At 41.5% G+C, this 27,999-nt stretch overlaps 1 protein-coding gene and 1 long non-coding RNA gene across 4 annotated transcripts in view; one reads left to right on the top strand and one right to left on the bottom strand.

The window, feature by feature from the left end:
- Positions 1-27,999, bottom strand: part of FRMD4A (FERM domain containing 4A) — a 598,990-nt gene that overhangs the window by 43,440 nt on the left and 527,551 nt on the right. For all 3 annotated transcript variants that reach the window (XM_073551276.1, XM_073551277.1, XM_073551279.1), the window contains 5 exons: positions 25,759-25,824; positions 24,410-24,467; positions 23,452-23,538; positions 6,328-6,404; positions 1,731-1,869 (listed from right to left, as the gene is read on the bottom strand). In XM_073551276.1, the coding sequence (XP_073407377.1) occupies positions 1,731-1,869; positions 6,328-6,404; positions 23,452-23,538; positions 24,410-24,467; positions 25,759-25,824 (427 nt within the window). The remainder of the gene's footprint in view (positions 1-1,730; positions 1,870-6,327; positions 6,405-23,451; positions 23,539-24,409; positions 24,468-25,758; positions 25,825-27,999) is intronic.
- Positions 4,904-26,830, top strand: LOC141054108 (uncharacterized). The gene is made up of 2 exons (XR_012221358.1): positions 4,904-4,952; positions 26,410-26,830. It is a non-coding gene; the product is annotated as an uncharacterized lncRNA (long non-coding RNA).

Consider the following 27,999-nt stretch of genomic DNA (forward strand, 5'->3'; position numbering starts at 1 on the left):
AAATAGTGGGTTTTTTTTTTTGAGGTTACAGGCTTCCTTAAAAACAAATACTGTTTTGGTTGGTTTCAAAATCCCATTTTATCGTGAGGATCCACATCAGATCTTTGGTTCTTTAAAGAAAGCATTTGTTTAAAAGGATATGTCCACAGGATAGGTGATAAATTGCTGATCACTGGGGGTCCGACTAATAGGATTTGTCTCTAGAACAGTCTTTGAAGTGCCCAGTTAGGGTCCCGTTTTACTTAGCGACGCACCAGCGATCCCGACAACGATACGACCTGTAAGGATCGCTGGTGCGTCGCTAAATGATCGCTAGTAAGCTGCCAAATAGGCAGATCACTTTAGCGACGCAGCAACGATCTAGCGATCAAACTCAGCGAAGCGTGCTGGCCAGCGGGACGCCGAAAAAAAATGGCCCAGGACATTCTTGCATGATCAGCGATATCCAGCAGGGGGGCCGGTCGCTGCAGCGTGTCACATGTAGCGAGATCGCAGGCGAGATCGCTGTGGCGGCACAAAATCAGTGACGCATTAGAGATCTCACTAGCGATCTCGCTATGTGTGAAGTACCCTTTAGAATGAGGTGATGTCTACACAGGCAGGCCACTGGTCCATTCAGTGTCTAAGGAACTGCCCGTGGAGCACTGTACTGAGGTGATTAGTGCCAAGTTGGGTATAACCTTTTAACGTGCCTTGTATGTCTAAGTCATACAGTAGGCAGAATACCGATTGCCTTAAATAGACATCCTATTATATCACCATGAAAAATGTATGTGTGTATGCAAATGGTCTCTTCAGAGAACAAGAGGACTAGGGAAGTAGCAATCCTAAAAGTCAATATCGACTCTCTAACAAGCCTTGTCACAAAACTTAGGATAAAAGCCAAAACCTCAATTTGCAGACACTGTGTTTCAGGGTACGGCCCCTTGTCAGGCAAAGCATGAGATCTGGTTTGGCTGGGTGAGAGGCGTCAGACCGGGATCCAAGGGGTAATGTTTTTCCTTGCAGAGAGCGACATGTCAAGGTGAGGAGACTTTTAAGCTGCAATGATCTGTGTGTATGAAACAGGTCTGCTAGATGTGGGTACAGAGAATGAAATATAAAGAAACTATTTAGTTTTAAACCAGCGTTCATTTTTTTAGATTTCATTTACTTGAAATGCTTTATATTGCAGTTCCTGTAAAAGTGAAGTATTTGACATTTCCAGTCAAGAACACATAGTGGCATCTTGACATAACTGGAATAGTTCTGTGATTGAATGTCAGCCATAGCTCCTAGCATTGGTATTTTATTACAGAAGAATGGACGTGACTTCCCGCATACGTGTGCTAGTGGCGTAGTCACTGATTGACAGCTACGCTTGGGTTCAATAACATTCACTTCTATTATCTTCATGCCACACATTGATAAAATAGAAAAGCCTCGCTCAGACTATGTAGAATACTAGCAAAAAAAAAAAATTGCCGCTAGAATTTAGCAGGGCAAAAGATGCCATAAATAATGTTCCCATGGGGTCGAGATATGACAGGAAACATTTGGAAGAGCCATAACACAAGCTAACCCAACGGAATGGTATTGACTGATTGTTAATGGATTCTAGAATCTCCAAGATGTCACTTGAAAGATTGATACATATTTGACCTTGCGATCCTCATTGTCTCATGATATCATGGCTCCTAGACAGGAAACCTAATCAGCTTCACTATAAACCCACTGAATGAGTCGCTTACCTTGCTTTGTTTCCTATCCAGATAGAATTGGTGTTGGCTAATGGCCATAGCCCAAATAGACTTTATGAGAGCCGCACATGCATACCACGTGTGCACAGCAATCCCGCCATGTCCAAATGTCCTCCTGGTAACAGATGCCCTGCACATAGAGAAATGAGCTGTGATTTCCCTTAGACCCATCAGAAAGATATGACAGCAGGAAGTATAAATCAGTTTACAACCCAGCGGAGCAGAAACAGCTTACATCCTGCAGCCCCGGACAGGCCAGTAATCACATTGGTCACTGGCTGCCATTAATCTGGCCATCTAAGAGGAAACTGGCAGCATAAGCTCAATAAAATACAAGATAAAATGTATATTGGAAATCAAAAAGACATGTTATATGCAACCACGATAAATTCAACCAGCTACGACTTCCCCAACAAATACAGTTATTAAACGTACAGTAAGTTATAATATTTAGTCTGTATTTAATGTTCCATATAATGTAATCATTGTGGCATACACGACAGCACTCCGTGCCCTATTGTGGCTGGCAAGACACATGATATACCGAATGTTCTACTTATCGGCTGTCTGAAAGAGCTCAAAAGTTTCTCTTAGCACTAAAATGAGACACTATTCACATAGTTACAAGGCTGGGATACTCCAAAATAGAGATTATTATCTTCCCATGGAAAGAATAGCTAGCAGACAAAAATGTACAATATGGATCTGGATCGTACATATATAGTACAATAACATTGGTCTGAATAAAATCAGCCATACACATTAGATAACTATCGGCCAAACGATGCTTCCGCGGATATTTTGCCGACAGTTATCTCAGACGTCTCTCCCATACACAGGAGTGTTCACTTGTCCGAACACTCCTTTGTTTTCAATGAGAGAGCCTCTGCCAGCAATCTCTGTCAGCGGCTTTTTTTCTGGGATAACAAAGGCATTGGAAATCCGAAATCGAACATACCGATCCTCATCCACCCCATAATCAGTTGGCTGGCGCCCGCATACACATTACGGTACCAGCAAGACCTGTCAATAGCGGCAGGTTCAGCTAACATTAGTCTAATGTGTATAGGTGCCTTAAAGAGGTTTTCTGGTACAAATTGATAAGTCTGCAGTCACTGGGGTGGGGAAGATTTATAAGACTGCAGTCAGACAGAGTGACTGCAGACTTATCTGTTTGGACTTACAGCTACCGAAGAACTACATTTTCTAGCACACCTGTCACAATACATATAGAGAAAGCATAAAACACTCCAGTCATGAGAAGTTCACTACTATTGCAGCCATTAAGCATGTAACTGACATCCAGCATTAGGTCTAATAATGACAGACAAGGCTTACTAATGGGTGTCTAACCTTTTGTAGGTGGAACCGGTTATTTTGGACGACGTGTAAATATGACAAGATTTAAAAAAAAAAAAAAAATATTGGCAAAAAAAAAAAAGAGGAAACAGCACTGATTTTGTAAAGGCGCCAGCCCCAGGGTGAAATGAAGCCAGGTGCAGAATTTGTTTAGAGAAATCAAACACCAGACTGCCATATAAAGAATATTCCGAGCCTGACGTGACTTTGCAAACATAAGATCTAGATCTAAGCCGAATACAACTGACAGGGTTTCAGTACAGTCCCCACCCTACTAATATTTATTGTGACCTGCTTTCTACATCAATTAAAGCTAATGTTTCATTCAAATTATTTTATCTAGCTGTGAATTTTTGAATTTACTGATGAGCTATGCATACTACAGAGCAAGATTCTGGGTGTCACGCGCCATTTTAGGCCTATTACAGGCCAGTTACATTGTTAGACCTCCTAACAAGTTGTGCAATATATTCCCGCTAGTAGGGATACTGCATTTATTCCTAAAATGGCTTTATACGGATATCAGTGTATAAGGGCTCATGCAGTCGCCCGTGAAACCCAGTCTGAACATGGACGGCAATGCACACAGTCCTTGGGTCTCCCAACCCGAACTCAACAGCATCATAGGCATATATGAGGCTGTCAAGCTTAATCAGCATCTATTAAAACATGCTTTATACTGAAAAATCTGTAAGAAAGTGCCTACAACCAATCAAATGGCGCTGACACCATAGGATAATGCTTTATATTCTGGACCTTCTCTGTACTCTCAGCTAGGAACCAAGGAGGAACAAGGAGTGTGAGTGAAGCGTAAAAGGGCCTGTCACACTAAGCGATATCGCTAGCAATATCGCTATAACTTGTGACGTAGCAGCGATATCGCTGTGTGTGATACTTACCTACAACCGGCTCCCCTGCCGGTTATCGCTGATCGCGCAAGAACGTCCTGGACCATTTCTCGTCGTCAGCTTCCTGTGGAGAGATGAGCAACGAGCGTGGAGGCGGGCGGGAGGACGCAGGATCGCCTAGTCTGACAGGTAAGTAGCGACCCCCGACCCCTGCGATGTCACTGGTGAGATCTGCCTGTGTGGCAGCTCACTAGCGACCACCCAGCGATGCACCAGCGATCCTGACCGCGTCATAAGTGTGACAGTACTTTTAGACTCTAGAACTAAAGTCAACAGATTTACCTACAGAAAATCCAAAATGTTTTACACGCAAATTAGACTTGGATTTCACCATGGTGAAATCTTCATAAAAAAATCTGCATGTAACAAAGGTGAATATTTGGCAGATTCCAAATTCATAGCCTAAACAATATGCAAAATGTGAATCCAAAATAAGAAGTATTCACGTGGGGCAAATCTATTGGGAGACATTTCTGCCACTGAATCATGCCCATGCATCTGAAATAGTTATTTCTACAAACCTCCTTCAGATGAATGATACAGTTGCAGAATAATTATTCTTCCAACAAATCTGCTGCATGTGAACATACCCATGTTAGGATAATGGTAATGGCAAATTTAGGTGCGCCAATAATTGGCAAAAGATTTTGTATGAAATCTTGATCTCAATTATTGACCTGGATTGTCTAAACAGGCTGGCAGTCGCCCAATGAACAAGCAAGATTTCAGTGTTTCTTTGCATGTATAAAACGCATCCTGATGGCAGCACATCTCTTGGAACAGAATAATCCCATTAGTGATTGATCGTTTTGTCGCCATCACTGTGTTATTGGCCATTGTAAATAGGCCAGTAATCAACTGCCAATCGGCTTGTATATAGCAGATCAGTGATCGATAAATGGCCTGGATCAGCCTGTCTAAAGGGGCCAAAAGAAAGGTACCAAAGGTCAGTAGTGGAGATTTATAGCTGCTGGCAGGTTATGAGAGTGGTGTGCCAGTATCTCCGCTCTCTGGTGATGAATTTGGCCCAAGCTACAACAACAAAAAACAAACAGCACGCCATATCTGACCACTTTAGCTCCAGGAATCTGGTGTGTTACCCATTAGCTATATTCATATGACTGCATTTACGTTCCGACTGCTGTCTGTAATAGTGGTGAGCGAACATGCTTGGACAAGGTGTTATCTGAGCATGCTCTTGTGCTATCAAAGTCTTCGGCGTGCTTGGATAATATGTTCGAATACCCGCAGCTGCAGGTCTTGCGACTGTTCGACAACTGCAACACATGCAGGGATTGCCTAATAAACAGGTAATCCCTGCATGTATTGTGGCTGTCTAACAGCCAAAAGACATGCAGCCACGGGGTACTCGAACATACCGTAGTTTTCGAGGACACCAAAGACACTTGGTTAGAACACGGGCATGCTCAGATGACACATTATCCAAACACGCTCGCTCATCACTAGTCTAACTAAAAAGAAGGGAAAAAAAAGCTGAAAGCACTAGGACCAATGTTATTCAGTGGGTCTGTTCATATCATTTTTCAAGTTTATAGATACGCAAAAAAAAAACAAATACTATACGGATCGACCATATAAAATCCGATTTTTACTGATACATCAGGAATCTGTTGTTTGGTCTTGTGAATTATAATAAGTGATGATGTATATATATAAAAAACTGAAACCATACAGATTACTGATGAAAAATGGTCCATTTTTTTCTGGATGAAAATCAGACAATTTTTTATATGCTAGTGTGAACTTAGCCATAGAGCATAATGAAATTCCTATGAATAGCAATGAATCTGGTTTGTATGGTGTACTATGTCACCATTGAAACTTGCCATTAGGGCCAACATGCTGCTTTCTTACTACGTAAAAGTAACTCACCAGTTCTAAACAAAGAAATACCAGGTAATAGTATATACACTACAGCTCAGAATCACGTCGTCCCATGCCATAATGAAAAGGAAAAATTAATTTCTACAGTATAATAAATCTCTGTGACTATCTAGGTCGTAAAATCGGTGTTGTTTTTCCTGACATGTAACTGAAGTGCTGGGAGGTGGTGGATCCAGCCCTGTCCTACAGGAGCAGAGGTGCTGTAGTCCACACTCCTGAGAGTTTGCTATAGCTAGGTCTTATTGGCACATTTCTACGACAAGTACAATCGAACCCCCCCAAAAAAGACACCGCACCCATCAATCAATCCATCCATTCTACAATTCGCTTTCTCCCTGCCATCACTGATCTCTAGGTTACACATGTGGTCCCCAAAAAGCTACATGCACTAAGACAAGGAGGAAAGTGGAGCTTACCTGCGAGGATCATGAACTTCCACTGAGAACTTCTTTTCTCTGAAGTACAGGTTCTCCAATTGTCTCCATTGAAAGATCTAGACAAGAGCACAGCTGGGATCAGTCATCATCTTCAACAGTACAGCAAAAATCACAACTAGCCCAAAACCACAGCTCATCCAAGACTCCTCAGCATGGACTACAGGCTGCAACTTTGTATCCTTGCAGCAGAGCTGCTTGGACTGCTTGTTCCTTTGGTGTAATTTGCAGCTCCAAGATTCTTTTATTTCCCTAGAAGTCTGAGGCAAGAACTAGCAGGAAAGGAAAAAAAAAAAAGAAGTCTTGGGAGCAAGCAGTAGCCATCTGCGAGAGCAGCTTCCTCCTTTCACAGTGGTGGAATGGCAAGGAATTCAAATTCCCCTGCCTCCCATTGGAACAGCCACTTCCTGCCCACTAAATGTGTAATAGTCCCTGACAAGCACTGGAGCTGGAAACAGCTTCTAAAAAGCCAGCAGAGGGAGGGGGTGAGGGCTGACCTGAATTCAAGGCAACATGAGATAACAATGTGAGCTTACTCCAAAGATTCACTCACTGAGCTGGTAGAAAGCAAGCAAGGAAAAGGGCTGGGGAGCTGAGGGTTAAAAGTTTAAAGGTGGTAGGTTAATGTGACTCTGGTGCTGCTTCCATGTGGGATCTGGAAAAAGTGAAAAGTCTGAGCTGTATTTGTAGGTGATGCTTTCATACAGGTATTATCAGTAAGATATTTTTATTTCCCAGGAATATTTAACAAAAAAAAAAAAATCCAAACTATTATCCTGTATAAATTCACAATGTATTGTTAATCTAACCCTAGTGTGCCTACATAAATATTTCCATTGTCGGCAGTATTGATAAATGGTGACATTTTATGTAAACACTTTTATGCCAAAAAAGACAAAAGTGCGTGACCGTGTTTTGCCAACTCTTGCGCCGCTCCCACTTGCCTTGAAGAACGCTCATTAGAATATCGATGTAATGTCCCCCCCCCCTTTTTTTTTTTCTCTCCTATCCATCCCTCCCCATCCCGGCTATTGTTTCATATCGTTATGTAATTTCTACATAAAATATATGTTTGTTGCCTTCTGATTTTTACTTTACCTCTTCTGATGAAAATGTTAAAACCTTTGAATAACTATTGAATTGGAAAACAAAAAAAAACAAAACAAAAGTATTCTAGGAGAGATACCTTTATTGGCTAACCAGAAAAAATTATATTTTCGCAGAGCCCCCATCATCAGGCAAAATTTTGCAAACTTTCCGGATGAAGGAGACCCCTTTGCAAAGTTTTGCCTGAAGAAGGGGGCTCTGCGCAAATATAATTTTTCTGGTTAGCCAATAAAGGTATCAATAAAATCCTAGAATGCTTTTGCCTTTTGTGGTATAAACATTTATACATGGAGTTTTCTGGCTAACTCAGTACCATAATATATATTTATTGTACATCGTAATAGTGAAGTTTACAATGAATACGCTTGCCTAGTGCATGGTTCGAGGGCAAAATATTGGTAGCAATGATGATGCTGCCACCAGGGAGAGTAAACTCCTTCCCAATACTTTCAGAGTAATTTCTATCTGATGCTCAAAGTATCACTGCCAAATCATATTTATAAAGTATAAAAGAGATATATGATATGTGATAACTTGTCTTTATAAAATAAACAATATAGTTTATTATTCCTGAAGAGAACAATCCTCTGGCCCCTGATTGATGGAGACCACAGACCGGTATGTGCTGATACATTGTGTTAGCTCTAGAACAGCATTGTTGCTCAGGGAAATGTCTCTCTATCTCATCCTGTTATTGTCTCAACAGTAGGCTTAGAAGCTTGGAGCACTGGATCCAGTGTTCAGGGCAGATGAACAATCCATGTCCTGTTTAGCTAACAGGATTAAATCATAAAATGAAAAAGCCCAAGTCAATCTGGCTGTAAGACAAAGGGAGATACTTTTACCAAATCCATGGTGCTCCATGTTTACTAAGCTCAGCTAAGTAACATATTTCACAGCACTTAACAATTGGAGGAAGGGAGTAAAATGGTAATGAGTACAAGTGATCAACAAATAATGAGACAAAGAGCCCATTACACTTTACAATCTAGAAGGAATGTCCACAACTACCAAGCTGAAAACATAAAGCTTCTGGTACGGTTTTGTTCAACAATGTGCAGTGGTGTTCTCTAAGAGAGGTAGCTAGACTCGCTGATCGATGGCTTATATCTTGGAAAATAAAATAATCAACAGTCAAATTGGACATAAAGACTCCTTATCTCTGCAACAATCACCTGTTGAGAGACTCCATACACTTTCGGCTGATGTTCGTCTAAGGCCAAGGTCACACTTGCAACTGCAATGCGGGAAACTCGCGCATCAATACCCGGCACTGCCGCCGGTATTCGGGACAGGAGCATTCAGCTGCATAGAATACATGCAGCCACACACTCCGGTGCTCGCAAGTGTGACTCCGGCCTAATATATATTTTTGTTCCACAGACCGATTGCCTACAGAGAGATCATTTCAGTACACGTGGAAAGCTGAGTGGCGATTCTGTAACGGACCATGTAATGACTGCCAATACTAGTTGTCAATATCTCCGCCAGTTTTTTGAGATTTAAAAAAGATGACTATTAACAAAGCAAGAGTTTCTGACGGATATAGTGCAAATCTCTCCTCATATCCATTTACAAATAATGCTGAGATGGTTTCAATCTCACTCCTAGTCTTTAGTATAGAACTGTTCTGTACACTCTGCTCAGTGTTATATTGTAGAAAGCATGACAAAGGCAAGTAAGGTCTGGAAGAGATTCAGATTCTTCCAACTTGAAGGCAAACAAACGTTACCTGTTTTCAAAGAACACAGAACCTTTCTGCCGCCCGCTTGAAAATCTAGTTCATGTTCGCAGGTATGTGCATATTGGATTAAATTTGCAGGGTCAAACTTTTATTAAGCCTCAATGCCTTACTACAGTCATAACAATGTATAATAAAAAATGCAGCCAAATAATGATCATTTACTACCGAGTTTTGTCAAAGGCAGAGCATTTCACAACAAAGATGGAAAAGAAGCAAGCCACCAGTGTTCTCAGAATTCATTCAATTTACATCTCAAAATGAATCCAAATGATGGCACAATAAATTAAAATGCGGGTCATCAGGGAATCAGGGCTTGCTAAGCCATGCTAGCCAACAAAAGTGATGGGAACCCTGATAGAGGCTAAAGAGCTGCAAGGAAAAAAATGTACCGTATATACTCGTGTATAAGCCGAGATTTTCAGCCCATTTTTTTGGGCTGAAAGTCCCCCCCCCCTCTTGGCTTATACACGAGCCATATACCTGGGGGTCGGCGGGGGGAGGGGGAGCGGGGGTGTCAGTATGATCTCTGACCCCCCTGACGCGTCTCTGCAGCCCCCCCGCTTCTGCTACTGTCTCCCTTCCTTCATTCAGCGGTCACGTGGTGCCGCTCATTAAACTCAAGAATATGCGCATATATATTTATGAGTTTAATGAGCGGTACCACGTGACCACTGAAGGAAGGTAGACCATAGGAGAAGCCGGGCTGCAGAGACCGCGCCAGGAGGGGGTAAGTATATTCGATATTCACCTGTCCCTGTTCCCACACTGATCACCGCTGTCTGCTGCATCCTGTGTCAGTGACGTTTTAGCCAGCAGAGGGCGCGATGATGTGGTTAGTGCGTGCTGTGCCCTCTGCTGGCTGAACAGTCACTGACACAGGACGCAGCAGACAGTGAGCAGCGATGGACCCCGAACAGGTGAATATCTCAGGTGCCGGGTCCTGAGCGAGGGGTGACACCGGGACATGGCCCCCAGTGACGGAGAGGTGAGTATGGTTTTTTTTTTTTTTTTTTTTGCAGCAGCATATGGGGGCATAATATATGGAGCATCTTATGGAAGCAGCATATTGGGGGCATATTCTGTGGAGCAGCATATGGGGGCATATTCTATGGGGCAGCATATGGTGGCATAGTCTATGGAGCAGCATATGGGGGCATATTCTAAGTAGCAGCATATGGGGGCATATTCTATGGAGCATCTCATGGGGCATATTATTCTATGGAGCATCTTATTGGGCCATCATTAACCTTTTGCAGCATTATATGGGGAGTATTTTGTATGGAGCATCTTATGGGGCCATCATGAACTGTATGGAGCATTATATGGGGCTCCTGATTCAATATGGATATTCAAAAACATTTAACCTACCGATGCCTCAATTAATTATACTTTTATTGGTATCTATTTTTATTTTTGAGATTTACCAGTAGCTGCTGCATTTTCCACCCTAGGCTTATACATGAGTCAATAAGTTTTCCCAGTTTTTTGTGGCAAAATTAGGGGCGTCGGCTTATACTCGGGTCGGCTTATACACGAGTATATATGGTATTCCTTAAAGGGTTCTTTCTCATGGATGGATGCCTAAGTATCCTGACTGTGGCCACTGTCGGCGGGTGTATACCTTCTGATCATGTGTGTCCATTAGTGGTCACAAATACGATATTTATGCACCTAGCCTAAATTCCATTGTACACAAAAGTATATATAACTCAATCAGTGCAGAAGAGCAACTGCTGCGATAGGGAACAAGTTCCTAAAAGTATCTTTAATTACATTTAATACCCCAGAAATAATTGGGTAAATTCTTCTGCTCTCCTTCAGTTCCAAGCCTTAGGGCTTGTCATGACACACCTTGTGATAATGGATTTCTATCCCTGGGAGATCTGAGTAGTTCTTTACAAAGATGTATGTGGATTTTCCCAGGGAAAACTGCAAGAATTCCTAACCCTGGGAGCCCAGGCCCAGCCAGGGAGTTCCATACCCCAGGGCACAGACGTTTCAGCACTAATTACAATTTACCTGAACTATGTGCCAGTCACATCATGAGAGATGTTCAGGGGTTGCTTATCATTAGCAATAACAGTACATATTAGAACATTAATAGCTTTCCGCACACTACAGCCCTTACACACCAAGTGCACAATGAGGCATGCACTGAGCAAGGATCTCAGATGTAATTGTATCTGTCTCACACAGTATAAAATCTAAACATCACAGGGATCTGTATATAGGAAATGGATACATGCTGCAGGAATATAAATGCAGAAACAAGACAGTGCCCATATATGAGAAAGAAGTGTAGGAGGCAGGGAGTCGCAGAGCAATAACATTACCACCCATTAGTTTATGGCAGAGATGAAGAGATCCAGATCCAGCACTGCCTAGATGCCAGGATAAGAGACTTTCTGACTCAAAGGAAGTCATGATATGAGCTCGCTTTGTCAATGGGGCTGTTATTAGCCAGCTGCCTGTTTATTGATTTAATAGTAATTTAGCACACTAACTATAGTGTAGATTTATTAACAACTCTGTGGATACTATATTTATCACAATGATTTCTCTCTCATATTAATTCTTATATCAATGTTTTAAAAAAAGAAATGTTTTCTGTACAGCCCTATTGGGAGTTTTTATTAGGACAACTTTACAATACACACCTAGTTCGCTTACATTAGCAATCAAGTTTGGTGGGAAGAGGTGTGAGTCAATTTAGAAATGCATTTGTCAGACTTTAAAGGGAATCTGTCAGTAGGATCAACCCTCCTAAGCTGTCTATATGGGCATGTAAGTCATAAGAAGCTGAATAAAATGACTCCTGGATATCTGCAATTTGATTGCTTATTCCAGTGAAATCCACTCTTTGCTTAATATGTAAACATGCTGTTAAGATCTCTGGGCGGGACATAGACAGCCCTGAAAATCTGCCTCCAGAGCTTATTATAAATGAAATGCAGTGTTACCAGTGTCAGACATAATGATTGATGCTCTCCTGATTTACATGTCTCACACTGGCAATGCCTCTTTTCATTTAAAGTTAACTCTGGAGGCAGATTCAATGGGAGATCTGTGTCCCGCTCATAGATCTTAACAGCTCATTTACATATTAAGAAAAGCATGGGTTTCTCTGGAATAAGACATCAGATCGCAGATCTCAAGGTATCATTTTATCCAACTTTCAATTACCTACATGCCCATACAGATGGACTAAGAGAGATGATCCTACTAATGGATTTCCTTTAGAGATGAAAATATAGAGTCTTTATCATGTCGGTGCACTGTTTACAGCTAACATACATCAGTCCAGATATATATCATAGCTTTCTAACAATACAAATACAAGCCTGAGGTTGCTATACATGTGATGTACATGAAATATCTCTCCCAAGCTCACAAACAGATTAGATAAAATTCGAGGACCATCTAGTGTATATGAGACCTCCCAACTGTCCCTTGACAGATTATGTCTGGGGACATAGAAATAGGTTGGAATTCATCACTCGATCCTTTTTTCATCATGGACATAAGCCCCTGCCAGTTTATTTTGGATAGAGGACACGGGAAGCATTTCTGTGACTGGGTCATCCTGTAGAGATAACAGTCAGCTAAATAATAATTCAGCCAACAGCTATCTAATGTGCATGGCCACCTTAAGGTTTCTGAAATGTATTGTACTCCTCGTGTCAATGATATAACTTGAAGTTTGTTGGCCCAAAGCAAAAATAACTTCTACAGTGCACCCAACTATTACAAGTCTTTAATACTATCGGTCTTCTCATGTGAGTCAAATTGACCTTTTGGACCTCGTTAGGGTTCAGAGCACAGGTGTAACTGCAACCCCTGTAATGCCTATAGATATGCCCCTGTCTCTTATAGAATATTAAAGGCCATATTGTTATATCGGAACCTAATTTGTAGTTTATTTTTAATCTATGCTAATCTCGAAAAATCCCTTAGTATTCCCTGGATATCGCCATTCAATGTAATTTGGAAAATTTGTGTTCTTACTTGTAATGTTAGTTACTTGTAATATTTGGTAACTACACAGAGTACAAAGATATCTTAGTAAAAAATTGTGCTTACAAAGTATATTGACGTGTATTCATGCTGGAAATACTATGTTGTATCCCAGCACAAACATATCAAGAACATTGTTCAATTCCCAGCCTGAATTTTATTTCCTGGTGGTCCGGCCTTTTGTTCTCTCCAGACATTAATCACTCTGGGCCCACATAGACTTGCAATAAATGATGTGGTCTCAGCCCACTACTTATTAAATTCCACTCAAATCATGCAAATGGCCCAAAATAAGAAAAAAAAAAAAGAAATAAATAATCTGCTTCCGGTGAGCCATTGATATCCTGGCGGCGACAACCCTGGAACACCCTGCAAACACGTTTCCTGCAGCGGTGCTACAGGTGCGCCGAACGTCTGTGGAGAAAATCCAACCTACCTAAAGATTTCATCCATTATAAGTTTATGCTTCGAACATACAACACTGCCCTTCACCTCTCAAAACAAACCTATTTCAACACCCTCATCACCTCACTGTCCAATAACCCTAAACGTCTCTTTGACACTTTTCATTCTCTACTCAACCCAAGAGTACAGGCCCCAACCACGGAGCTTCGAGCTGACGATCTGGCCAATTACCATGCACTGTCCTATCTAGCTCACTCTCTGATTTTGAACCAGTCACAGAAGAAGAAGTAAGCAGGCTCCTTGCATCTTCTTGCCCAACCCCTTGCACCAGTGACCCATTTCCGTCACATCTACTCCAGCCCCTATCCCCTGTTGTCACCCCTCACCTAACTAAAATATTTAACCTCTCTCTCTCTCTTCTGGTATCTTTCCCTCCTCATTTAAGCATGCCGTCACACATCCACTATTTAAAAAACCATCCCTCGACCAAAACTGTGCCGCTAACTATAGACCTGTCTCTAATCTTGCCTTCATCTCTAAACTCCTGGAACGCCTGGTCCACTCCCGTCTGATCCGCTATCTCTCTGATAACTCTCTCCTCGACCCTCTTCAATCCGGTTTCCGCTCTTTACACTCTACTGAAACTGCCCTCACTAAAGTCTCTAATGATCTACTAACACTTAACATTATGGCTGGTCCATACAATCAGGGCAACTGTTACCACCCACCTTTCGTGTCTCCTTTTTTTCCTCATAGATTGTAAGCTTGCGAGCAGGGCCCTTATTACTCTTGGTACCTGTTATGATCTATGTGATTATTGTTATGCTGTAATGTCTATTGGTTGTACAAGTCTCCTCTGAAATGTAAAGTGCTGCGGAATATGTCGGCGCTATAGAAATAAAATTTATTATTATTATTATTATTATCCTGTTTAGACGCAGTAGCTGGTTTCACTTTCTAATTTGGCCTGCTAATGTAACCAAGATGTTCCCCCCAATGGATCCGTCATCTATCAAACTGCATACTGTCTGAGCTCTAGAATTGATTTTGTTAATTCAGCGGCATATGCAAGGCCTGACATCACTCGGACCCTTCCATTCATAAAATCGTACAAGTACAAAAGAATAATTTATTCTCTTCCATTCTAAAAATGTATAGACAATTAACTTAATAGTTTAAAAGTATCTTGTGAAGCATATATGTGGTTTCCTATTTTTTAAGTAATTTTTCTTTTGTCTTGTGATATTTTCTGATTTTTTTTTGGCTAAAAATTCACATACTTAATGAATTTCGAGCAAAGTAAAAAAAAGGCATTTTTTTTCTGTCTTTAACTGTTTGTACAACTTTTTATTGCAAAAGTTGCAGAAAAAAAATTATGACATACTGGAATCACTCTAGGTAGTAACTTTGCGACAAATTCTGAATCATGGAAAAACATTGGAAACCTTAAACCCACCAACAAGTAATTTGTCCATTCTGGATCTAACGTCACTGATAGCATTCTTCTTGCAATTTTTGACTTTTGAGAGTTGTGAAAGGCCAGAGCAGTCTATATCCAGAGGGATTAGTAAGAAACAAGAATACATTTCTTCCAACTACTACTGTTCCAGGAATCAATTGGATTTAGTGATCGTGATGGTCGCCACACACATCCTCATTTATTAACTGCCACAGAGCCAATAAACCATTGGCGGGATTGAATCCAGTGACTGGTGCGACCATTCCCCGCATGCTCCCTCTTGACACATATGTCAGTCATTAATGATATTCACATTTTTTATTTTACATTTCATATATATATATCTAATTAGGTGTATCCTGACATATGTTTTTTATGTTTATAGACATCAGGGCAGTAGGTATATTTCTATACTACACTTTTAGTATATAAAAAATAGACTTAAAGGGAATCTGTCCACAGGTTTTCGCTATTTAATCTGAAAACAGCAGGAGATAGAGGCTGAAACACAGAGTTCAGGGGTGTGTCAGTTGTCAAAGTGCCTGCTGTTGTTTACTAACTGTGAAGGAGTTATCATTAAGAGATTAACATTGCTGGACTAGTCCTGCAGCTAAGCAGCTCACTGACTATGGACTTTGTGCACTGAGAGCCTGGTGTGGGCGTGGGCTGCTGCTTTATGGCTCTGCAGGATTGCTAAATCTAAAAGCTCTGAATGTATCAGAACAGCTGCACCAAGTAAACCAAGTTACACATGGTTGGATTTATCTTCTCTTTGGCTGCATCATGCGGCACTCAGATAAGGTAGCAAAAACCTGCTGACAGCTTTCCTTTAAAAAAAGGTACAAATATAAAGATGAAGCAAAAAAGGAGCAAAACAAACAGCAAACAGGGGCAAATGCAATAATGAATTGGGACATTAGTTTGAAAAACATCTACCACCATTTTTATTTTCCAGTGAAACTACAGAGTTAGGGTACCGTCACACTTGGCGACGCACCAGCAATCCCGACAACGACGCGACCTAGTAGGGATCGCTACGAGGTCACTGGTGAGATGTCAAACAGTCAGATCTCAACAGCGACGCAGCAACGATACAGAACGATACAATGGTTGTTGGGACTCTGTCTCAGACCTGTAGTATTGAGGTCGTTCGTCGTTGTCCCTGTCAAACACAGCGATGCATGCTGGCCAGCGCGACACCAGTGATCAAAAAATGACCCAAGACATTTGAGCACGATCAGCGACATCGCAGCAGGGGCCCAATCGCCGCTATGTGTCACAGGTAGCAAGATCGCTGTTGCGTCACAAATCGGGGGCTTTACTAACTGATACCATGTCCATAATCTTTAAATGTTAAGGTCATGTTCACATGTTCAGTAATCATCCGTTAGAACAGATCCAGCAGCAATCCGTTGGCAAAAATGTTGGCATTTTTTTTTTGCCCGTTTTAAAAAACTGATTTGAGCTGGATGTTATTTTAACATTGAAATCTATGGAAAACGGATCCGTTAAATGGCCATCTGTTGTTCTCCCATTTGATACAGATTTTTTTCTTGCATAATGGAGGTGGAAAAACAAATATTTAACATATATTACTGGACATGTAAACTCATCTACATATCATAAACGGACTTTAGAAATACTTTCTCTAAAGATCTGTATATGTATGGAATATAACGCAGGGACTGTTAGGCAGTGGGTCTACATCTACAGACACAACTGCTGGCGATTCTGGGGACATGGGGGACCTGACATGTTACCTAGAGTATCACCAGGATCTCACATTCCCTACTTTAAAATAAAGAAAACTTTCTCCAATAGCTATTAAAAAAATGTTTATGTCAGATGTATGCAATGTTCTAGGCATATAATTGTATACATGTGTCTAATTGTTCTTGCTAGGCCCATGTAAAATGTGGTTTATATCTATATGTGTACATTTAAGGTACTACAATATTTAGTAATACTGACATTCTGAAAACAATTCCAGTTCATTCATGTGAAATGGAGATTTGTATGAGGCCTATATAAATATAAAGGCATAAACCCTTCCCCTATTGTCTATGTAAGAACTCCTATACACCAATGTACTGTACAATACAGCTAGTCCGCAGCTCCTAAAATACATGTGCAGGTGCTAATCTGAAAACCAGCATGTCCAGAGGAAATCCGGGCAAGCAGGGTGAGAACTTGTAAACTCTCTGCAGATGTTACTCTGGTGGGATTTGCGCCGGCGGCATCGGGCCTGTAAAGCGGCAGTGCTAATCATTGGGCCCATTTCAATGCCCATAATGCCATACTGTTACTTTATATTTTCTTGTACAATGGGCTTCTACTGAGCAGAATTCTCTTTTTATTGTATGCATGTTACTTGTCTGCGATCGTCTGACTCCTCTAAGCTAACACCCAACATGGAAGTCTGCCACTGACGCTCTGTTTATCCTTCCGAATAATTAAGAGCTGCTGCAAGAATAACTGTTTATGATAGTACAGCTTGTACAGTTCAGGTTGGTCAGCGACAAGCAAACCACCCACACTTCTATTTCCGAAAGAAGAAACTTGTCAGGTCGCATGTTAACAGAGAGAAACCGTTGTAAAGGAATAAAGAAACATGTTTGATTACACTTTTCATGTCACCAAATTGCCATGCTGTGCCAGTGCTCTGTCCTGATTCAGCTTCACCGAGAAGAGAATTCCTGGTAGTTAACACTTTATGGCCTGTAGATTTTTGCCGACTAGCTCTCTAAAACAAGAAGGTTTCATTTAAAGGGAATCTGTCACCTATTTTTTTTTACTATAAGCTGCCGCCACCGCCATAAGGGGCTTATCTACAGCATTCTGAAATGCTGTAGAAAAGCCCCCAATGTAACCTGAAAGAGAAGAAAAAGGAGTTAGATTATACTCACCAAGGGGCAGTCCGGGTCCGGTCTTCGTCTGATGGGTGTAGCGGTAAGGTCCGACGACTCCCATCTTCTAGCGATGACATCCTCTTCTTTGCTTCCCGTCGCGGCTCCAGCGCAGGTGTACTTTATCTGCCCTGTTGAGGGCAGGGCAGAGTCCTGCAGTGCGCAGGCGCCGGGAGAGGTCAGAGAGGTCCGGCACCGGCGCACTGCAGGACTCTGCCCGGTCCTCAACAGGGCAGAGCAGTGTGTCTGCACTGCAGCCGCGACGGGAACCAAAGAAGAGACTTCACCGCTAGAAGATAGGAGGCGCCGGACTGTACCGCTACACCCATGGGACCAAGACTGGACCCGGACCGCCCCTTGGTGAGTATAATATAACTTGCTTTTCATCTCTTTCAGGTTACATCGGGGGCTTATCTACAGCATTGCAGAATGCTGTAGATAAGCCCCTGATGGCGGTGGCCACAGCTTATAGTCGAAAAAAAGGGTGACAGATTCACTTTAAGGGGTTATTCTCAACACAGATCTTCAGGACCGTATCCCTCCCCAACCTCCCGGCTTCCTGCTTGTTGAGGATGATGTACTCCTGATGATGGACAGGTCGGACCAGCAAAAAGCTTGCAAACGTTAGGCTCCTTGTTCAGTAGAACCGCCACTGCTGAAAGATGACAGAGGAGGCCGGTAACCTAACTAATAAACTCAAAATAATACCATCTTAAAATCCCTCCATTCCCAATAATCTATTAAATTACAAACAAATTGCAAAGTTGCTTGTTTATATAAGGACTTTGCAACTTTTACTATTTCTGTTGAGAATAACAATTTACATTTGCGTTCACATGTACCGTATTTGCTGCAGAGATTTCTATGACCCATTTCATACATCTAAATGAGTTGCTTCCATAGAATATGTATGTTTTTAATAACTCCATTCAGACAGTTATGAAGATTTCTGCCACGAGTTTGTCATGTGTGAACATACCCTGGCAAAAATCTGCAATAAGGTTACAAATTTTTTTTGAGTTGTGTATTGATGGACCCAAAGTTAATACTTCAATTTGCTTATTCTTATGATAGGTGATCAATATCTGATCGGTTAGGGTGTGACACCTGGCAGCCGCTTGAGATGCCGGCGGTGGCAGGATGTTCTGAGTTGTGTAGCTGCAAAGCACAGCTCTGTCAAAGGAACAGTAGACACAGCCGGGTGCTGCAAATCTACCCCTATTTGAAACAATAGGGGGCGAATGTGCAGTCCATGGCCACTATACAGTTAACAGAGCCGTGCTGTGCAGCTCTGCAACTCAGAACATCCCTGTCACGGGGTCCTTCTCTGGTATCACACAATCAACAGAGCAAGCGAAGCGTGAACAATTCCAAGACCTTTATTCAGGCAAAAATACGAAAAGGTCCATATTCAGTCCACCACACAAAGGATAAGATCGTCCAGAATAAGAATGCAGTCCAGTATCAGGATAAAATGTCCAGGGAAACGAGATTCCAAAACTCTAGCACCAGAGGATAAAATGGGTCCTTCTCTCTCTGAAGTGCTGTCTGTACACCATCCTGTCCACACCGGAACTGACTTGTCCAGCTGCTGTTCTTCCCCCCACCCCCTTCCTTGTCCAGGGGTAGTCAAACATTCCAGGCCTCCCAGAGGAGAACAAAGGGCCTTAGGGATTAATGCACTACAGGGGGTCATCAAGAGACAGATAAAGTGAGGCTGTAGATTTACAATGTAATAAGAAAAACACTATGAAAATGACTGAAATAGAAAAATAGGAATATACAAAAAATGATATCCACATAACATATCACACCATCACAACCCCGCCACTGTTGGCATCTCAAATGGATGCCTGTTGTCACTGCCTAACCAATCAGATGTGGATCACCTATCCGTAGGGCCCCGTCACACATAGCGACTCACCAGCGATCCCGACAATGATATGAACTTGTCAGGATCGCTGGTGTGTCGCTACATGATCGCTGGTGAGCTGCCAAACAGGCAGATCTCAGCAGCGATCAGGACAGTGACACGCGGGTAACAAGCGACACACGTCGCTTAGTTACCCGCAGTGTACGTTAAGATACCAGTGCGCTGGTGCAGGGAGCTGGTAACCAAGGTAAACATCGGGTTTCTAAGCGTGGCGTTTACCTTGGTCACCAGCTCCAGCTCGCTGATCGCTGGTCTCCCGCCTGCCACACACAGCGATGCGTGCTGGCCAGCGGGAGACAAACGATCAAAAAAAAGTCCTGGCCATTCGAGCACGATCAGCGATACCCGGTAGGGGGGCCGGTCGCTGATAAGTGTCACACACAACGATCTCGCTGGTGAGATCGCTGTTTCGTCACAAAACTTGTGACTCAGCACCAATCTCACTAGCGAGATCGCTGTGTGTGACGGGGGGCTTAAGGATAAGCCAACAATATAAGTCTCAGACAACCCCTTCAATGCACACATATCACAACCTTGATAGAGTCGATAGTAATACGAAGTACATTGCACATCTGACCATTAATGAGTGGTCAATGATTGATAGAAATATAGGCAGATATATACTAGGGTGCAGAAAAGACTTTGAGCATCAGAAGAGTTCAAAATGGTTATCACAAAGCAGATTGAAATATTTCAGGCAAGAAAATGATATCTTGTGGTAACCACATTGGCTTGTGTGTTTCCAAATACCAGGTGAATGTCATTATATAAGCTAGTTCAGCCAACCCACATAACCAGCGAAATCTGGCATTAAACAAATACAATTTATGATAAGAACAATGTTTTAGCTATCGTCTCTAGGCTCATAAATGAAGTAACCAGGAAAACACATAATAACATAATATGATTCCACTAGATCACAATAACCGATGACCTCTGTACAGCTGGCATATCCAACATCCATTACATACTGTATAAATGGCAAACATATCCTCTAACTAATCGCTGCACATACAGACTCTCTTGATAATTGCAGCCATTTACTTATTCATGAAACATATATGTGGCCATTATGATGGAGAGATGTTTAGTTATCTAATAAGAAAGGCAGAATATAGATAGTAATGACATTAGTACTAAGTGCTTTCTGCCATCTGTGGTAACTGGTAAAGACTGTGACATTCTCGGGATTTAATAAGAAATCGAGTTCTTCCTCTTTACTACCTTCTAACGCAGCTCATCATTGAAGCTGACGCCTTCATTGGTAAAACGCTCTTCTAATTCTTCACCTGCCTAAGAGAACTAATATTATAAGATATTATAAAATATAAGATTTCTGGTGCCCAAGCCATAATTTGACCAGTTTAGATCCAATCTTCAACAAAGAATCTGACGCCAAAGTGCAGAGAGGAAGCAATCTATGAGCATGATAAATTCATCTATTTTGCCCAAAAGCATGAAGAATGCAGGGGTACTGAATTTATGGTCCAGAGTTGACAAAACTGATGCAAGAAAAAAGATGGCACAGTTGGCAATAGCAACCCAGAAGAAGCACTTTCAATGCTATTGATCCTCTTTTCCACAATTCTGCTCTAATAAAATTTGTAATAAACTCACGATCCTACCACAATACGGTTCATAGATTTGCATTGCACATGAGACGTACATCCTACAATGGTTGATGTAAGATCCTCTGCTGCAGGAATTCTTGATATTTATTACAAGGCTAGATCCCACAGGGAGATTGGGATGTTTGCACTCCATAAAAGCAGCAAGTGAATACTAATTTATCAGCAGGAGACTAGATCAATATTGACACCCGTCATTGACCTGCAGCTCTGTAGTTCTGCTGTGAAATGCAAATGACACTATCTATCAATTTCTTCTCCAAGATGGCGCAATTACCTATTTTAGTTATTCAATATATAGATATAGTAGTTAGTAGTTTGCTTTACATTTTGGATCCAGGTAAATACGGTAGTTCTCTTAGCTCTCCTTATACATATTACAAAGAAAAAATATATTTCAAAAGTAATGTGACTTTCCTTTGTAGTTGTTTTCATAAATTCCAGTGCTACTTTACTAGAGAATGACTATTTTCAGCATGAATTATTATTATTTTTACTTTATCAAAATCTAATGACATTGTTACCATCATTAATGAGGTTTTATACTTCTAGGGTAAATTCACACAAGGATTTCTCCAGTTCTGCTCCAAAAATGGTACAAAAAATACTCAAAATATACTCCATAGAATCTTCTTTTTCATTTCTATGGAAAAAAACAGCTTGTTGTTCAGGCTTTTCTTTAAAGCGCCTTTTACACACTTCAGGCTTTCATAAAAACAGCAAGCATTTAAAAGTAGTGACACATCCTGTAGATTGTAAGCCCGTTAGGGCAGGGTCCTCTCCTTTTCTGTACCAGTCTGTCAGTTTGCTTACTTAATTTATATATGTTTTATATTTGTTATATGTTTTTAACATGTACAGCACCCTGGAATTTACGGTGCTTTAAAAATGTATAATGTCCATTCTTCAGGCGTTTACTGCTAAGAAGATGCTCAAAACAAGTCAACTGGAAGACTAAAAAATGCCAATGGATGACTGAGCGTCTTGTTAAAAAATTTTTAACCATATTCCTTTCCAAAAACTATAGCATTGTGCTTATTTATTGCTTAATAGATGTCAAAAAATATCTGAAAATTGAAAACAAATGGTAAAAAAAGTCTAAAAAATAATTAAGAAAAGCTGCCAACAAACCGATAACAAAATGCTCCAGGGAATAACACAATGTTAACAACAATGCTTCAGGATAAAAAAAAGTGTGAAAATGCCAGCGACAAGGGTCAATTCTTGAATAGAGATGCGCGAATCCGAACTTTAAAATTTGGGGTTCGTACGGGATACTTAGTGTCTGGTGCTGAACTCCAAACACAGACTTCTCCCAGAAGTCCGTTTTAATGTTTGGAGTTCCGGTGGAAGTCTGGGAGAAAAGAGAGAATTTTCCAGTTTCAAAGTTCGGGTCACCATAGATTTCAGTGGGATTTGGGTTTAGCTTCAAGTTCGGGTACAGTTCTGGTACCCAAACTGAACTTTGGACTAAAGTTCAGTCTGGTATCAGAACCTGAACCTCCACGGGTCCGTTCATCCCTATTCCTGAAGCTTCTTCCACTTGAAAAGCAAACATTTTTGACCTCAGTAAAAAAACAGTGTGAATGTAATTTTGTTCCCATATACATCATGGCTTCCATTCATAATGAAAGCCAAATTGCTGTGCCTGATCTGTTGTACCCTGGATTGCAAGAATTTTTCACATGACCAGATTATACTGGGATCTGTTGGGGGCTGTCATAGTTTATGTTGTTTTGATAGCAAAAATAGAGCTTTCTGCTGCAAATATGATGGAATTGCTGACGGACAGCAGTAGGAGACAGTCTTACATGTTGTACGGATAAGCTTTCCCAGCAGATGATACCCAGTTTTACATTGAAAATTAATTAATAGACTTTTTATCAATACGACAATGAATAGAAACGTACCTTTCGTGGTTTTACTTTATCATGATGATCGTACTGGAAAATACCCTTATAACTAAGTCCCAACCACCAGGGGATTCCTTGCTTGTCCTGAAAAAAAGAAGAAATAGTGAAAAATGTAAATAGAATAAATGAAATTGCATAAATGATTCATGGTGCTGTAGGTCTATGAACTTGCTTAGACAAAAGTCCCCTGATGAATTTCATTTATTGGTAGCCACATTATACCTGTAGAATATATGGTGCCATCTAAACATGACATGACAACGTTCGCTGTCTGTCGCTGCTACATCGGTGCACAAACACCCAAGTTATTCTGCTTTTCACATTCACCACTGGACTAAGGGAAAGTCCTGCAAACCATCAAAGCTGTCAGACAATTTTCCTATTAACCAGATCACCATGAGTAGGACATCTGGCTTATGAGTGACAGACCCTGCCATGTGAAAATCTATTACTCATCCTATGTAATGTAAGAAATTAGTAATGGAAGTCTCCTGTGGGATCTTCGCTATTTTCTTATCAATAATTCAACAATGTTCTTCTGTAGGCCAGACAATTAGTCTGGAGAGTAGGGAGTGAAAACACATCATGGACAAGGATGTAGGGCCCAAAGGTCATGCTATCCATCTGCTGTATCCCTGTGATTTCTGCTGGTCATATTAAAGAACATACAACATCTTCAGCATCGATTTACTAGTGCAGTCGAATTAAACCAAACTTTTAATTATTTTGCCTAATTTTGTGATGTGACCCATGTCACACTATGTATATACATACATATATTCATAGCTTATAGAAGATATATGGTAATATCACAAATACCATGTGAACAGTGAACCCGTACAGCAGGATATCTTAATAGACTAGTGATCAGCTTATTTTCCCGTGGGATGACTGTGTCGGTACAATCCCTTATTATAAGTCACATGTAAAGCCGTCATTTAGGTGGAAAGCTTACCTTAACTGCATAATAATGCACTCCATACGTGGGAAGGGATTCTACAATACTCATATAACTGGAACATAAAAATAGAGATGCGAGATTCGTTTTAATACAATAGTTCAGGTCTAATGTGTTACATTTACACTGGTGTCATTTTTTATTCTGCCTACGGTCAATTTTAGACAAGCTACAGTATAGATGCAATCTTTGCATTATGGCCGATACTTATTAAAGTATGTATTATAAAACCAAAGTTAGATCATCAGGGGTTTCTACTAAATCATTATCTTGTGACTAGCAAGTCTTCCTGATTATTGACAAATCTGGCATTATCTCACTGGTGATACCGGATGAGTCAATTTACCAAAAATGTTGCATTTTTTTAAAAACCACAATGTCTTAAATTGCAGCAAAGAATCATAACAAAACCTACAAAGTGGGCCGGGTTCATACTGCATTTTGGCAGTCCCTTAGACGGACTGCATTACACCGCGGCATAACGCGGTGTAACGCAGTCCGTTAACGTTGCCATTAACCCCCATGAGCGGGCGCATCGCCAACGCATGCCATAATCGGCATGCGCTAGCGATGTGCCGTCATTCAGTGATGGAGCCTCGGACGCGGGCTGCAGCATCTGAAGCTCAATCACCACTAGCACAGATGAATGATCTGCTCTAGCGGTATAGCATAACGCGATCGCGTTATGCTATAGCATTAACGCAGTCCGTCAACGCTATGCGTTGAATGGGCTGCTTTAACGCAGTATGAACCTGGCCTAAGTGAAGTACATGAGCATAATCTAAAGTAGTAAGACAATAGGAGTTACTATGCTAAATACTTCTGGCGTCAATAACGCTGTACTACATGCATTGCACCATATTTACTAGGTATTTCCATGCTTTGCCTGACAAGAGGGTACGACTAGGCAGGAAAAGGGTGCTATGATGTGTGCCAAAAATACTATAAAATTCTGGTGCAAATAATGGTCTCAAAAAAAGCCATAAATTTAGACTAGCCAATTGAATGATACAGCATGAGCCACTGTGATAAGTTGGTGCTACACTTTGTGTAGTCACTGTAGCTCACCCCTACTATATAGGTGACCATACACAACACCTCAATATAGACAAGTGTATGTTCTGTATGGGGAAAGGGACGGCACCTCTGCTTGTGAGGAGTAATTCATCCCCAGGGTACAACTTCTCCCTAGGGAGAACAAGAGGAATGTGCGTGTAAATCCAGAATATCTGATCCTTCTGTCCCCTTCCATGTTCAGTCGGGGGAAACTGAGAGTGCCTCCTATGCATTAACATGTATGGTCCCATAGGACGCGTACAGCTAGATAGTTGACCACAAATACTTACTTCACTATAGCTTGTCCTCTACTTTGTCCACTGAGTTTCTTGTAATATTCTATAACTCTGTCCTCACTAGGATGGAATAACAGAATTTACCCATTAGCTATATTTATGTTTTACACAAATTACTTGACTAGAAACAAAAGGGTACATATATGTGGAAAAATGCTGAAACTGAAGTACAGGGAAATATAGTCAACCACTGGCCATAATTTGCACGGGCGATTACAGACTGTAATGATAAGTGTAATATTCATTTTCTGGGGGAGTTTCTTTATAAACTTGTGGTCAACTCCTTTATATACCACATATTCACATAATTTAATTCAAGTCTTAATTTAAAGTCAGAATTTAAAATCTAATAATAATATTAATAATATAATAGCAACAATGATAATAATACTTAGATACCAGTTCACAATTGGTAATGCGGTACTCTGAAGATCTGTGGGGTAACATAGTCTATCGTTGATATCTTCCGTAGGATTAATACTTCCATGGCAGTATGAGCTAAAACACCCACATCTAGAGATGTTCTGAGGCTCTTTAGGAGACCCATGCTCTACAGAACATCTCTAGTTAGAAGTCATATGACTCACACTTTTTTGTTGTACAACTATTGATTTATCTTTAGTAATGTCTTTCTTTGCTTTCTAGGGCAATAAATGTGCAGACTTGTGCGGCTTTGTACATCAAGCGTTTGCAAAGCTCATGAAACGTACTGTCATCTCAGCTGTTCCTTTCCTAACTGCTGCACTGTTAACAGTCCTCTGCAGCTGTGAGAATTCCTCGTCTGGAACTGGACCACCTGCCAATATTGAGGCTACACAACGTCGACAGACTGGCTCCTCCAGTAGAAATCATGTATAAACCTATCCTCTTCCTAACATCATAGGTTACAACAAATAAGCCACAGTCCATAAAATCCTCATAAATTATAGCATCCTACATATTAGGTAGTACATTATATCACCATAATCTCCATTTTATAAGTGGAAACAATGGATCTGTGGCTAAACTAAGTTTATGGGTAAACTGCACCTCCTATGTTTGCTAAAATAAACTTATGTAGAATATACCAAGCTCTTCTTTCTTTACATATTTGACATGGCTGGTTTGTTCAGTATAGGAACCTGACAATCAGTAAAAACATTACCACAAACAACTTGGCTCCTATACCAAATACAGCAAACGTGGAAGTAGTGGAGCATCTCATACTACTAAGGAGTACAGGTTATGGAAAGCTTTCAGCAAGAGTTTCAGAATACAATAGATATTGATTTGGCTTTCTATGACTCAAAGGGAATCTGTCACCCTTTTTTTGGACTATGAGCTGCCAGCATCGACATCAGGGGCTTATCTACAGCATTCTGTAATGCTGTAGACAAGCCCCCAATGTAACCTGATAGATATACTGTAGTAAGAAAAAAAGAGTTAGATTATACTCACCGGGGGGGCGGTCCGGTCCGATGGGTGTTGCCGTCCGGTCTGGTGCCTCCCATCTTCATATGATGCCATCCTCTTCTTCCTTTCCTGTTGTGGCTCCAGCGCAGGCGCACTGTTCTGCCCTGTTGAGGGTAGAGCAGAATACAGCAGTGCGTAGGTGGCGGACCTCACGGCACCTGCGCACTGCAGGACTCTGCTCTGTCCTCAACAGGGCAGAGCTGTGCCCCTGCATCGGAGCCACGACAGGAAGGGAAGAAGGGGACGGCATCGTATGAAGATGGGAGGCGCTGGACCGGACGGCGACACCCATCAGACCGGACGCCGGGGTGAGTATGATCTAACTCTTTTTTTCTTATCTTTTAGGTTACATCGAGGGCTTAAGCCCCCGTTACACACTGCGATATCGCTAGCAATATCGCTGTAAAGTCACCGATTTTGTGATGTTACAGCGATATTGCTAGCGATATCGCTACATGTGATACCTACCTCCGACCGGCTCTCCCGCTGGTTATCGCTGATCGCGCGAGAAGCTGCTGGATCATTTCTCGTCGTCCACTTCCTGCGGCGCTTCCTGCTGTGACGACGAGCGACGCGTGGAGCCGGGCGGGAGGACGCAGGATCGCCGCGTCTGACAGGTAAGTAGCGATCCCCATCCCCTGCGATGTTGCTGGTGAGATCTGCCTGTGTGGCAGCTCACTAGCGACCACCCAGCGATTCACCAGCGATCCTGACCGCGTCATATCGCTGGTCGGGATTGCTGGTGAGTCGCTAGGTGTAACGGTACCCTTAAGCTGGAGTCAC

The sequence above is a fragment of the Dendrobates tinctorius genome, unplaced genomic scaffold, assembly GCF_039654945.1.
Source record: "Dendrobates tinctorius isolate UK_male_01 unplaced genomic scaffold, ASM3965494v1 ptg000174l, whole genome shotgun sequence".
Lineage (NCBI taxonomy): Eukaryota > Metazoa > Chordata > Amphibia > Anura > Dendrobatidae > Dendrobates > Dendrobates tinctorius.